Source organism: Plectropomus leopardus, chromosome 21, assembly GCF_008729295.1.
Source record: "Plectropomus leopardus isolate mb chromosome 21, YSFRI_Pleo_2.0, whole genome shotgun sequence".
Taxonomy (NCBI): Eukaryota; Metazoa; Chordata; class Actinopteri; order Perciformes; family Serranidae; genus Plectropomus; species Plectropomus leopardus.
The window spans coordinates 8850032-8865497 of record NC_056483.1 but is presented as its reverse complement, the minus strand read 5'-3'; the positions used below and the strand labels follow the sequence as shown (position 1 = coordinate 8865497).

Genomic DNA, 15466 nt, shown 5'->3' with positions numbered 1-15466 from the left:
GGCTCCAAAAAAACTTTAAGATCATCAGTGTTTTCCTGAATTTTGGGGGAAAAAAAACAAAAAAACAACATACATTACATTATGTATATAACTGTGAGAATTTGGCAGTATTTTACAGCAATTTGTTTCAGTTTAGATTTCTTCCCAGTGACGTGTAGATGTCAGCCTCCTACTGTTATTTTACATTGTCAGTACCGTAAAAATATGTTAACAGTATAATACCATTAATTTCATCACAGTATTTTACATATTTTACTGTATACATTACTGTTCGAATTTGGACATATTTTTACAGCAAACTGTTACAGCGGATCTACCTACACTCTTTGGTATTACTTAAAAATCTGTACAGTGAATTCATTTGCACATTTGACCGAAAATGTGTGTAATGGATTTTTTGGATCTGTATATGCATGTAGATGTGTGTGTGAGACAGAGAGGATGAGAGAAGCTGTGAGCAGGATGAAAGGCCCAGTCCTGGCCAGTGTTTCCTATTGATGAGGGGGAAAAAAAGGAATCGTATTATAGTGATGCTTTGATGTGAACCAGGTGAGAGGAGCCTCAGCCTGGATCCCGCTGCCAGGTAATTGAGCTTCAGCTTGGCTTTCCGGTGTCTCATCCTACACTGCAGCTTCCCTAACCGTTTCCCTGTCAGCCTGGCTTTAAGGCTCATTAGGACAAACATTTGACTTTTAAGCAGTGATTTTGACGGACATCAAAGGCTGTTTGATCTCTCCTGCTTAAGTGGTTTGTAGACTGTGATTTCAGGGCAGGAAAATGTTGTTTTTGTTTTTGACTGGTGTCCCAGAGGACACACATGTCTAAGAGACCCTGGCTGAATCATACAGTTGGCTTGGACTCTGGATGAGTCTGTAGCGTGACTTGGGAGTTAAAATTCTCTGTGTCACCTATATTTATGGTATTATATAATATACCACATTGTCTAAACAATATAAATAAAAAAAAAACACGTAGAGGAGGGAGGCACCGTGTGTAAATTGTTATGTGCTGCTGACATTTCTTCTTGTGTGTGAGACATGTAGAGGTATTCATTATGCTGTATGGCCCCTTTTAGATGGATGGCTTTTATTGTTGTGGCTGCTCAGAATGAAGCTAACTTTACTGTATTTACCAGTGACTATAGCTAGGTAGTAACTACAGCTGTCAGATAAATATAGTGGGATAAAAGGTATAATATTACCCTCTGGTATAGAGTAGAAGTAACAATTGAGTATTAAGGGAATGCTTTGAGAAAATAAATTCTTGGCTTTGTTGTCAAAAACTAGATGAGAGGACTGATTTGACTCCCTTGTCTGTCTGTTTCATATGAACAGGGATATAAATATAAAATATAGAGTTGTAGTTTTTATTATGCACAGGCTGGAAACAGTCCTGTAAAATTTGGAGCAAAGCATTAAACCTATTTTTGAGATATCTGAATCTTTATCTTTCATCCATTTAATTCTTTTATTATTTATTTTTAATGAATACAGTTAATCACTGTCTTTGTTAACTGTCTAAATTGTCTTTCTGTATTAATATAGTATATAATAGCATAAAATCTAAGTTAAGTATAAATACCTCAGAAGAAGGGGAACTGTACTCAGTAACTGATGAGAGGTCAGGAAAAGGTGACGTGTGGGACATGTAGAGATGTTGATGGCTGAGGCAGCAGTTGGGCTTCCACCCCCACACAACTACTCAGGCAGCCCCCCCCCCCCCCCCCCCCCCCCACACACACACACACACACACACACACATTCACACAACCTGACACCACAGTGGAGCAGAAAGCAGCTCTAGCAGTTATAATTACCATCGCTGTCTAGTGTTATGCCAGCGTGGAGCAGGAGGACACGGTGCAGACATGAAGACAACTCACTCCTGCAGATCCCCAGGAAGTCATTATTCCCCCTTTTCTACCTCTTCATCCTTCACCTCCCGTTCTCGTTTCTCTCTCTGTCCCTCATTTGAGACATTTATAAATAAATCCTGTTAGTTGGTAGAATGGTGCCCATAATTCCCACCTCTTGCATAGCGCTGATAACAGCACCAGAATGTAAGAATTGGTGCCAAATAACATATTAGATCATTTTCCTCTGCTGTTTGTTTTTGTGCTGATGCCAGGGAATTGTTGTACTTGTGTGCCACCTCTAAGTCCCACATTATTCATTATAGGCTCTGAGGTACAAAGGTTGCTTTTGTACAGAAATTACAGCATTGGTGAAATATTGTTTTGTATTTTTCAGAGGCGTAAGCAGAGCAGAGTATGACCACCTGCAGAAGGGAAATTATTATCAAGACTATTTTTCACAGCTTAAAGCTACCATGGCTTATGTGACGTCTTTTTTAAGGGTTTGTAATGGAGTCTATACAGAGTTAAGTGTATTACAAGATCGGCTGTCACCGAGCTTCTGTGTGCAGACATCTGATTTGAAAAGAGGTTTTGGAGGGTGTGTAATACGTCATTGTTAATGAGTGCCTACCATCAGAGCCCACAACTCCTCCAGGACTTAACCATAACATCTTGCATCCGAAAACAGCCCTTAGTACTTCTGCTCTCAACACTGCTCAGAATGACCCATCTATATCATGGAAAAATAAATACCTGACAATGAACAAATAACATTTTTGAATAAGAATTATTTTTTGTTAGTTAAATTGAGATATGTATCTATAGAGTTGTGTAAATATCAAACATATTATTTAATTAGCAGTGTGTTATTGTTATTACACAACATAGGATAATTATTTTCGACATATCCAACTTTTTAACCACCAATATCACTAATTATTTCAGTGTTTTGCAGGTTTAATAGTTTTCAATGCTTTGAATCTGATTTCAGTTTTACCCCATGATTGTCCTATAGGCCTACCTTTTTGTTTTAGCAAAATTAGAGCATTTATGCAGGTTATTAAGACTGATCTTCTATTGCTGGTACATCAGATATGCCTTTAGGGGTTTGGGGGTTGTTTTTTTTTTCACTGGTATGTCACATTTAACATCACAGATGGGCCTGAAAAAAGATTACTAAACAGTAGAGAGCAGCATAGAGGCCAGTGAAAATGTTACAGTTGTTACTCCCTCTTTATATTTGATACCTTTTCGGTCTTTTCTCGAACTTGGCAAAGACTAATTTTGAATGGTGTTTGAGTGCTGCTCGGCCTGAGAAAGACAGTATTTTGTGGCAGCCCGTCATTGCATTTGCCAGCAGAGGGTCTAAACTTAGCGCATCCAGCCGGGTGTTTTATCTCCATCACTGACAACAGGAGCCAATAGGAGCTGGAGCTGATAAATACTCATGATTACTGCAGATCAGTGCAATCAGAATGCTGATTGTCACCTTTCCCATTAAATACAAAAAACAGATGCTAGTTGGTTTTTTGTCCAGTGGTAAAGAGGCGTGAGAAAAAAAGAACCTATCTTGGAAGGTAATGAAGCCATAAGATCCGGCTCCCTCCAATTCCCATTAATTCTCACCCTGTACTACCTTATATCAACAATTTATAATTCAGTTCTTGCCTCAGGTTTCAATCAAGTCCAAGACTGACCCATCTTGCCTCGGTGCCTTTTTTTCCCCTATGAGTAAATTATTTTTATCTTTGTCTAGCCCTCTGCAGTCCTGCTCTTGTAGAGCACTCCCTCCTGGAAAGTCTTTCTTTGTTGCATATTTTATTGTGGGCTTTTATTTCTTAAGACAACTACCCAGCAGAAAAGAATGACTCACTTTAACCAATGCTTTCTAGCATAGTCACTGTCCTGATATGCCCTCACACATCTGCGGCTAAAACAAACCCCCTAAATCTTTTCGTCCTACCCCTAATTAGCATACTTTCTCCTTCTTTTCACATATAATCAATGTGTCTCTAGTGAGATGTGCTTTGGTTCTGCCTAAATTATTACTTCTAGAACTTAAAGGAAAGATTCAGAAAAAGCTAAAAACAGAACATTTTTCTTCTCTCTGGTTACTGTCATTGATACTAAAACACCTTTGATACCATTCCTTAACAAGGTCACAGATATCTAAAGCCAGTGCTGACACATCATGGCCCTCCCCTCACCGACTCACTGCCACAGTGGTGCGAAGGATTCGCCAGACTCTTTGGCAGCACCCATGTCCAAGAGGTAAGACCTCCCCTGTGTTACTGCATACTGTATATCAGTTGTTTCCAACCTTTTTTCCTTAAAGAACCCCCCTGTCTACTATTAGGTGAACTGACGACCCCCAACTAAGCGAGATATATATATAGTGGATAATGTAAAATATAATAACAATAACAATACAAAACAACAGATAAACTGTACAATAAACCTGTCAGTAAACACAATAACTGCATTTCATCTTCAACTTTTTGTAAAATGAGTCACTGGTGAAGTTTTTTGATATTTTGAGGAACTTATATGATTCTCTGTATTATATTGGATTTTTTTTTACAATCATAGATACTCAATAGGCTTCTTTTTTGACAAATAGTGTTTCCTTCTTCCAGACACTTTGCCATCGATCCATTAGCTCTAGCTCTGTTAGGTTGTTTTTTTTTTTCTGTGTTCAGATGCCTTTCACAAGTAATTTAACCTTTGGACTCTGAACAAATTGGTTTGATTTCTTTTGAAAACATGGGAAAAGGCATTGAGCAACTTAGCAAGAAATGTCCCGCAAATTGCAAGAAATTGATAGATTACATCAATAATTATATACATAATTCTAGACATAAAAAAAGGTAAAAATGGTAGCCCTCTTTTATTTCACCTTGCCTTCTCCCCATAACTATATCTATCTATCTATCTATCTATCTATCTATCTATCTATCTAGCTAGCTATCTATCTGTCTATATATATTCATTTATTTATTTTTAATCAATAAGCCAATATGCGCAGGTTTCAGGGGTTAAGTAGAGAGTGAAGGTAGTGAAGATATTTTTAGTTTAGATCTTGAATTATAATCTAGTCTAACAAATTTGTTAAGTTTTCTTGACAGAAATAAATGAAATGTTGAGATGAAGACCAACTGTATATTTTAGGAAAGGTTTTCTTACATCACTTAATATCAAGAAGATCTCATGACTCCCCATGATACTTTGTCGACCACAGCACCAGCGCTGTAAATATCTTCAGAATCTAAGTTATCGAGTTGTCATTCAGGTGGAAGAGCAGCTTTGTGCGACTGAATCAGACGACACTACCTTCAGTTTGGAGAAAGCAGAGATCCAGCTTGGATCCATAGGAGGTGATTCTGGATCCGCGCAGCCGGAAGACCTGCTGGAGGGTGACCTGGGACTTGGTACCATTCCTGCTCTCCCCAGGGAGGCCTGAAGCTCCAGGAGTCACCTCCAACCCCAGCTTATCAGACCCTGCTGCCCTGAGGCTAAGGCCCTTCCTCCCACAGTGAATGGGGTCACTGGCCAGGGCATCTGAGAGGAGCTGAGTGGGAGTCTGCGTTACAATGGCTCCCAAAAGGTCACACACTCCTTGTGCTGACATGCATGCAAAGACACACTTGTAGAGGGAGGAATGGCAAAGGCCGTTGCTCTCTCTGTTGCTCTGCTGATGATTTTCTTGGCTTGTTTTGCTCCAGTTTAAGGAACTTTAAAAATCTGAACTCGAATAATTCAATTTTTAACACTGTGCACAGGAAGCAGGAGTTGACCCCGCATGCACTTCTTACTTTTCACCCAGAAAGTAAACGTTCTGGTGAGTATACAACATGCTAAGTTACACATTAATTGCCAGTGGCGCAGCGTTGTGCGACTGTTACATAAGGTCTCGGTTTCAAGCTTTAGGGAGAATTGCTCATGAATATCTACAGTGATTGAAAGCTACGGTATTTCCCTTAATCAGCTAAAACGGTATTTTTGTGCCAACTTTGCTTTGCTCTTCCCAAACTGCTTATTAAACTTTTATTGCACTGTTTTCTGCAACAATCCTTTTAACTGATTCAAAATGTATTTGCTGAATTTATTACCCCTCCCCCCGTCTCCCGACACGACTTACTTATCATTCTGCGGCGGGCTCGAATACTTCCAAATGCTTAAGTATATTAACAGCATTTGGAAAAGAGACTACTAGCACGTGTGGTTTCCTTGGACTTCTTTATAGATTGCACTTTGCTTTCTGAGTGCATCATTATAAATCTCCAGGCCCCATTCCCCTTGTGTGAAGCAGGGTGTTGTGTACTGCACAAATCCAATCTGTGAAGGTTAGGCTTTGTGAATATGCAGACTGTTTCCCTCATATTAATAAAGCCATTGTCCTTGAAGTGAGAGCTTCCCATTTCACGTTATGAATGCATGGGTGCATCACTGGAATGCTCCTCTGTTCCAGTCCTCAGTTGCTGCAAAAAAATACAGTGCGCTCTCCTTTGTTTGCACTGATTCTTGAATTCAGTTTTGCTCAGAGCAAAAGAGACTGAATGATAGCAGCGTAGCGTCACCAGACCTCAGATAAAGACGCTTTAGTTTCATCCCCCCAAAAAACAAACTTAAGTTGTTGTTTTTTTCTCAAATTCTGAGAATAATGTTACTGTACTTTGTACTTTGTTACTGTACAAAAATTTGAACCCAACACTATGTCCAATCCCTTTTGTTACAGGTTTAATTGAAGATTTTTTTTCATGCACTAAATAGATATATTTTTTCTCAAATTTTGGTTGCAAAAATTCATTAACCCTTTAACACCTAGAGCGGCATCAGTTTTCTTGTGCTGCATTCATACGCCTTTCACAGGCATTAAAAGCACAGGAACTTGAGAATCTTGGTATGATTTCCTTCAAAAACGAAACAAAAATCTGGATCTCTGGATCTTCACCTGCAAGATCATCTGAGAGCAGCCACTAGAACAGCTGATGCAAAAACTGGTTTGGACAACCATCTAAAATCATCAGTAACTGTCTGAGAGAAGCTCATCTGTGTGCTCGTCAACGTCACCAGTGTCCTGAGCTAACAGCAGTTCATAAACTGACTTGAGATGTTGTCAGCCTGGTTGGATGTACTGCAGATATCAGGGAAATGACACTGGAAACTGCTTACAGTTGTGAAATAAACACTCAGTTCACAGGCAACAGCTCTGATGGACATCCCTGCAGTCATCATGCCAATGGCACTCTCCCTCTAAATTTTGGACATCTGTGACATTTTGCTGAGAGATCAAACTGCTCATTTTAGAGTGGCCTTTAATTTGGCAGTTGCAAGGCACACCCAAGTCATAATCCTGTGAATTCTCACTTTCAGATTTTTTGTGACTCTGTGATTTGTGACCAAAATTTGAGAGAAATATATCTATGGAGTGCATAAACAAAGTCTGAAATCTTTAACTTGGACCTGAGAAAATGGGAGCAAGACAAAAGAGCTGTTTATACTTTTGTTCAGTGTAGTTTGGGTGCGACTTGCAGAGATAGAACTGAATAATAGGTGATCCCAACACAACGCATGATAACACAATTGGTCATTGATGCTCAAGGTATCAAAATATTCAAATCTTTGAAAACTCAATAGCAACGTCTCTTTCTATATATGACTTCTGGCAAACAAACAACAAATATATATAAATTTTCAGTGTTTTCACTGAGAACTACTCAGTGAAGTACGCCCACCAGCTTCGGCATCTACCTCCATGCAGGATGAAGAACCTCTCACAAGGGCTTAAAACTTTTCTGTGTAATCTTGCTGAGAAAGGGAAAGCGCTGCTTGTTGAGCTTTTCAAGTTTAATTTTTGGGCTTTTTCAGCATCACGCACTAAATGTTAATGAGCTGTTTTTCCTGAAGTGAGATAAAAGCTCTAATCCTCAGCTAGTCACATTAAATTCTGGATTGAGCAAAAATAAATTTAGTTTTGGTGTTACTTTTATACTTTCAACTTTGCGTTCAAGTCATTTAATGTTAGTGCATTTCCCCTTTTGAGCCATTTTTCCGAGATCTCTATGGTTACGTATAGCAACTAATGAATACAGTAATACTGATTATTATGTCCAGAATTTTATGGTACATACTTAAAGGTACCCTGTGGAGTTTTTGACCACTTATAATAACAATATAGAGCCAGAGTGTTTAGGTGTGGGACATGTTTTGCTGTTGCGCCTGAGGACAGCCATGAGACAACAGTAGAATGGTTGATTATTTAACGGAGGAGGCGCTGTAGACAGCGGTGGTCTGTGTTGTCATTAAATATATTGCGTCATGTGAAGGAAGAATTCTTTTCACTGCTGATACATTACATCACTTTTTAAAATATCTTCTCCTAAAGTTGTATCTCACTTAAACAATGCTATACTGCCCCCATCATCTCCAGCGGTACTACTCTGTTTTGTACATGTTCCCGAGTTCTCAGAAAACAGGCACAAATACAGATAAGATCAATGCAGAATACCTACACAACGCTCCATCCATGTTCGTATCCAACACTGAGCCTAAAAAACACACACAATGTGTTTCAATGAGAAATGCTAAATGCAAACAGAAACAACAAGAAAACTCCACTGGGCACCTTTACGTTATGTAGTAAATAGCAACAAATGTGTGATGTTATTCCAGCACAGCAGAGCGATGCATAATGCACTGAACTAAGGTCTGCCTTTAAACATCTCAGAAATATAGAGAATACAATTATTACAAAATCTATACATAATTAAAAATGCATGTTAATAGCACAGAGTTTTCTTTTATTACAATACTGATTAAGTCTAGTGGCTCACCATGCTTGATCTTAGTTTAATTTTAACTTGCCTTACGCACCAGACTTTGAGAACCACTGGTCCAGTGCTTTTGTTTTTGATTTTTTTTACATGTACAGCAGTGCAGGTTGTTCAACACAGATACGTAAACTGTCTTGTTAAGTCGATTTTACTCAATGCAATAGTCCCAGATCATGTGTTTCTATAAGAGCAAGCAATTGTAAACATTTGAAATGGTAGAACAGACTGCGTACACCGACACTGAGAGAGACTTTCCAGCTCCAGAGCCATGACATATTCCACAGTGCATGATATCATCCTACGAGGATTTAGTGACAGAAATCAAAACATCCTCTCTTTTTTTTAACCTATAGGACTACTGCTGTTCGGATGTAGCCTAGTCATCACACCTCTACCTATGGCACATCAACAAACCAATTTATTGATTGTCTGACTTCAACCAGATCTTACAAATAAACATTAGCAATGAGCATTTTTTTAACCAGTTGTTCTTTGTTTTGTTTTTTTTTTTTATGTTTTTCTTTCAGCTATTTTCACTTTTACAGACAGTATGGAGACTGAAAAAACAGTTTTTTGTAAGGTTTTGAACATTCAAAAATAACCCCAAAATATCCACTTTGAAGTGTCATCATAACAAGATACATGAATTATACAGTTGTTTTTTTTCATAGTCGCAGCTTCACTTATCAAGTCTTTGTTCATAGGCCTTGCATTGTCAAACACATCCAGTATTCCAGTATAAAAGAAGTGGTCCCTTCAAATACCACTGCGATTCAACCACGATAAACATGATACATTCCAAATGTGGCCAGTGGAGCTCCTCGAACACTGATTTAAAGTAAAGCTTTAATTCCACAATAAGAGGAAACGGCACTCGATGCAAAATGAACATTAAATTAAAAGGTCTTTGGTGAGTACGTTTTCACAGTTTGGAGTGTGTCAGTAGTGATTTGCTCAAGTCCTTGGCCTCCCCGGCTGTTCTGACTCTTTCGTACCCCAGAACAGACATGGCGTGGTGACAGTAGTCCTCCACCTGTTTGATCTGTTGAATGCTGAGCACTGTTCTCCACGCACTAGCAGCTTGTGTGGCATTCCTGGACGAGACTATGAATGGCTTAGAGGAAGAGCTGGAGCCGCTGGTCATGTTCAGGGCGAATGACTCGATGTCATGGTTCGTTGTGAGGTTGGCGAAGCGGTAGATGTTCCGCAAGGTCTTAACAGGGTTCTCCACCAGGTCCTCGTACCGCACGGCCATGTACTTCCCCTTCAACCAGCTGGGTGGGTTTAAGGCAGTCCTTAAAGTCCTGGAGGTGCGGTCACAGATCACCTCCATGGCTCCTATAGAGTGGTAGTCTGAGCCGTCCTTCTTGTTGGCTTTGTGACCAGGATCCACAAAGGGTATCCGGCGAAGTTTAGGATCCCTGCTGCGCACCACTTGTAAGTTCTCCCTTATTAGGCCGTGTCTGGATTTGATCCTGGAGTTGGCCACCGCCCGCGGGTCTCTGACCAAGTGTATAACCTTCAAATCCAAGGATGGATCCTCCATGAGTGGGGCCAGCACGTTAACGTCCAAAATGCGTACCCCTTTAATGACTATGGTGCTATACTTGAGGCACTCCTCCTCCAACAGTCTAAGGCTTTGAGGGGGGCACTTTTTACACACCTTATCATCCACCATCCCCACCACCTCCTTCCTGTAGGCTGAGCAGAGGGGATAGGAGCACACCACTTTATTGAGGGTGGCCCCAAATAGTCCCAGGGAGGTGAAATTCTTACCCCCGGGGCTGTTGTAAAGTTGGAAAACAGACAGATCACAGCGGTATAAGGAGCTCAGCATGTCCCTGGCTGCTCCTTGTAAAGACACTGCATCACCCGGGTACAGTTTCTGCCAGATGTGCCACATCGGCTCATACAAGAAGAACACTTCGGGATTTTGGTTAAAAAGCTCCCCAAAAAAGGACGAGCCTGACCTCCAGGTGGTCAAAACATAGATAAGCTGTCTCTTTTTAGCCAGAGAGGGCCTGTACAGGAAGCGAATGTCAGATCTGCTCTGATAAGTGGTGCTCCTCATCTGATGATTACACTGCTGAGGCTCCTTAGTCCATTTATAATTAGCCAAGTTAAGCATAGTGAGGACCAGCAGTAAGAAGTAGGCCATAAATAACACAATCCTCTTCCTGCGGAGGACTTTCATCACGATCCCAGGCTGTGCTATTATCTTGGTATGATTCCTGTAGGTTTTAAGCTTCCTCCCAAAGCCAGCATCCTTCTCCCAAGGCGCTGTCAACTTCAGTGGTTGATGATATTGTTTGCCTCTCATCTGGACCCTCTGAGAGTAGCTCTCACCACTGGACAAAGCTCCTTACATTGACTGCGTGCACCAGGATGTATACAGCCTATACTGGGAACTGATACCCAGTTGAATAGCAGCTTATTAGGTAATATACTCACCCGCCAAATCCACAACACGATTTTCACTGCACTGCGCAATGGTCTTCATAGGAATGGATGAGAGGAGCGTTTAAGTTGTCCATCGCGCGCGTCGCAGAGATTCTGTGGGTGGCCCGTGTTCAAAACAAAAACGGAGGAACCTTCATCATTGTAACAGACGCCCTGTTTGTCCATGTTCAGCGGAGGCATCCCTGCGCAGTTATCATCTCATGCATCCTTGCAAATGCAGCCTGGTGAGATTCAGGCATCACGGGCGAGGAAACGGTCACGATTTGGCGCAAATCATTCCGCATCTGCCATAACGGAGCAGTGAGCAGCCAGGATCCACAGTTAACAGCGTTAAAGGCTCCCTCTCGCTCTCCCTGCTGCTCCGCTCGTCCAACTAATACAAACTGGGACCGATTCAATCAGAATACAAGGACAAAAGCCCGCCCACCGAGGGACTGTATTGGCCCTCGTGGTTGCGTCGTGCGTCTGCGAGCTGCACCATTGGACGCGCTGCGAGTCTGTCACGCTGCAGGCTCGATTCTGGCTTCCCACAGATCGCAGCAATGGTAGACTGTGGGAAATGATGCCGTTGTTATGTTTCAGGGAGGCCTAGCTCACTATCTGCATCCTTGTTATCATGCTCCACCCTTCCTTTTAAGACATACAGCTGCACACTGTAAAAGGTGCACGTGCTTCATAGGATTTTGATTGTTTCTTTGTCACAACCTCATCCATCCCTATTGTCTTTTACAGTCTTAAATGCATCAATTTTAAGTTGTTTTTCTATTAAGATCCTGTCTTTAGATGTTCTCACTATAGTGCATGAGTGCAGAGAAAGATCAATATTTCAAATTAAATGTATTTGTTTTTTTTACCCAAGAGGGTAGCCCAGATCTATAAAAAAGGATCTCTGCCCTGAAGGAAAAAATCCATTATTAATTAAAAGTGTCCCATACATACATAGCAGCAAATATGTTCCCGTCAGAGTATACCACAGAGATATGGTCTGACATGAAAGACTCAAATAAATATTTTTAAAAAAAATAATGTACAACAGTAAAGGAATATTGCAGTGTTTTTTCACCATTGAGTGTATTGGTAACAGTCAGCAACAATGACTGACACCCCTCTCAAGTGGAATCAGCTGAAATGTGACATCTGACAGCTGTTCCCCAGGAACTGACAAGTCCGGGGAAGCTGTAAGGCCATGTGTTTGAACAGAGGAAAGCACATGCTCTGCAGATTGAAAATCATCTTTCCTAAGAGGCTTGCCAGTTTGGGATTACTGTCCTGCACAATTGAATGGCACAAAAGATGACATAAAAAAAGGGGTTGAACCCTTTGACCCCTGATGCCAAATCTGTGAGCCTGTAATGTCCAGATAGGGATTCAGTGATTTTTATGGTAATATTTCTATTGTAACCCTGTTTTATACATCATGTAACACCAAAATTCTCCCCTACTATTAGCTGTAATATGTCTGTTTATATGGTCATACAAAACTACAGCAGTGTATGTAGCCTCGTTTTTCGAAGAGGACATCTGTTTCAGATCAAGAGCAGCTGTGCTGTAAGTGCTTTGGACAAGAGCTCAGCTATATGTTGGATTATTGGACTATGCAGTGAATAATTACTCTTTATGCTCTGTAAAGTGTGCAGTGCTCTTTCCACTCCATATGCACTCATTTGGTAGCACTCATCCGACACATGGTGCAAAACCTTTGTGCAGACTGCCCTCTGCTGGAGTTCTGTGTTTCCATTTAAGACAAAGAAACTTGTTTTCTCTTGTTTTTCCTAAAAATTATTGACAGTATATTTTATACATTGCCGGGAAATTAATAGGCATCATTACATTATTTATGTAACTGACAGATTGTATCAACATTCAGGTCTATTGAGCAACTGCTAAAAATCTAAAGTGGGCAATTGGAAGTTGTGACAAATAGTCACAAATGTAATTTTGATAGTCCTATATTTTCATATAAGCTTTGAGTTAATGCTAATAAAGTGTTGAGGAACACTTTATTAGAGTTTGTATCTGTCAAATTTTAGACAGGGCATGGGTTTGTTTGTGTCCCTGTCTTCCTCAGTTTGGGATTTTTTTAAAAAATTGTCAGGCAGTGTTCCTGTATCTATCACCAAATACCAGTCTACCCCACAATACATTAGACATAATGTCCTTTTTCTACTTTCTAATTTAGTTCATTCTTATGAACTTGAAGCCATTCTGGGATGCTGTATTGTTGGATAATAAAGTGCGGCTACAGGACCTTTTTCCCTACTTGCACACGTAATTGCTTAGAAATAGAGTGGATGGGGAGAAGCCTGTTTTAAAATGCTCGTTTAATTTAACAGCTCCTCTATGAATTTTAATTACGAGGGGGCCAAGTTTGACTCCACATGCATTATATTTGAGCTTTTATCTGAACTCTTAGACAAAATTTATAATATTCTGTGTGGGGGTTTTCAGGTGGATGAGAAGTCATGAATACTAAGAGGGCACCTCATTACCACAAAGAGCAACTGAGTGAGTAAATAATTCAGATGATATAGCAGAGGATACTGATATGCATTATTCCTATTACTTTGCAGAAGGTTTCTCCCTTTCAGTGCATGCGTGTAATACCTCTGTATGGTAGCCAATATGAAGGATATGACACAGCAACAGCCTAGCAGTGTTTCTTTCTTACTATATATTTAGAAGTTGTTCAAGCAAGGGCTTAGGTTCCAGTTCAATATTAGTGGGACAAATATTAAACGGGGTGTTTGGGGGCCATCTGTCAGAAACTTTTGTGGCCTTAAACACTTAATTTATTATATTCTGGTTTGATTTTTGATTTTTTTAGGGTTCCCATTTTGAATTGCAGATTGCCCGAGCAGCTGTTTGATAAAAAAAAAAAAAAAAAAATTAAATCCTCAGTGGGCCTTTTTTGCAGAGAACATGTGGGCATGTCACAGTAGGAAAAGCACAGCTTTAACTGATAAAATTAAGAATGGATTCTGTGTCAGGGTCTGGTATCCATCCAGTAAGCTACTCCAAGTAAGCCCATTTGCACGATAACTGGTCCTCCCCAAAGTGGAATGCAGCTATCATTAATGTCATTAAATACACCTGTGCTTTATACTATATAGTAGGTCAAAATGTCTGATGTGAAAAAGGTCTATTGTGCATGCTGGCACAGTGCATGTCACACTGTCATGACTTATAGACCTTTTTTATTGGCAGGCATGTTGACATACTGCAGTGGAAAGCACAGGTGTATTTAATGATATTAATGATAGCTGCATTCTACTTGGAGGTCCTGGTATTATGCACGCAGACTTACTGGAATAACTTACTGGGACACTAAATGGAACTGAACCATTGTTAATGTTATCAGTTTCATGTGTGTTTTCCTACTGATGAGTTAAAATGTCTGCTGTGCAAAAGGTGTATTGTAACAATCAAATGGAACCGGACCGTTGTTAATGTTATTAGTAACACCTAGGGCTTTTACTTTGACAAGTCAGGATGTCCTCTGTGGAAAAGGCCTTTGACATTCAGGTAATATCTTACAATTTTTCTTTTTAATTTTTATGATATTGCTTAATTGCCTCCCAGTATGTACAGTACAGTATGGTTTGACTCCATTAAAAAAAATATTTTAGTCCCTGTTAAACAATTTTATCCATTTATTTTTTTTTACCAAAATGTAAAATACTGTGAACTATATATTGGCAGGTGTTTTTTCTATATCACTCATTACTTACATATATGTTTAATAGTCTATGATAAGTGTTACAGACTGATATGTATGGACATGTTCATCTGTCTGCCACTGACCATATACAGACCCAGATGTCTGTCCTCCTCTCTTTTCATTATCTAAATGCAGTAATTTTAACCCATGCATGTCCAAACATCAATTTAAATGACATGTTCACAATTCAGCAGAGATAAACACAATCCTTCACAGACCACAAGTGTGATTTTTTTATTCGTTTGTCACATTGATCTTATGCATGTATAACTTTATCCATATAAGTATATATTTCACATGGATTATGCGTAAGTGTTGCTGCTATAAAATACACACATGTGCAAATGTTAGCACATATCTAGCAGCCAGATCCGAATGTTTTATAAATCTAATCTGCCTGAATTCTGTTTAACGTGCAAGTACGCGTAAAGCGTATTTTGCCGCAAGCAGACACAGTATCTCTTCATGTATACAGAGATAGTCGGCACAAAGCTGCACTGAAATGCCCTGTTACGTAATCGTCAAGCATAGCGGCTTTGCGCCTGCGAAATGAGCGAGCAGGTGGAGGAGGAGACATGCGCAGTAGCAGCCTCGTCAGCA

General features: G+C 40.0%; 2 protein-coding genes across 2 annotated transcripts in view; one reads left to right on the top strand and one right to left on the bottom strand.

Annotated features, from left to right (window-relative positions):
• The window catches only part of LOC121960796 (sodium/hydrogen exchanger 9-like), an 83546-nt gene extending 76813 nt beyond the window's left edge, over positions 1-6733 (top strand). The window contains exons 15-16 of the mRNA XM_042510656.1: positions 4021-4126; positions 5145-6733. Coding sequence (XP_042366590.1) covers positions 4021-4126; positions 5145-5315 — 277 coding nt within the window. The 3' untranslated portion in view covers positions 5316-6733. The remainder of the gene's footprint in view (positions 1-4020; positions 4127-5144) is intronic.
• Positions 6734-9222: 2489 nt separating this feature from the next.
• chst2b (carbohydrate (N-acetylglucosamine-6-O) sulfotransferase 2b) lies at positions 9223-11530 on the bottom strand. The gene has a single exon (XM_042510014.1). The coding sequence runs from the start codon at positions 11006-11008 to the stop codon at positions 9611-9613; it is 1398 nt and encodes a 465-aa protein (XP_042365948.1). The 5' UTR covers positions 11009-11530; the 3' UTR covers positions 9223-9610.
• Between the last annotated feature and the right edge of the window lie 3936 nt (positions 11531-15466).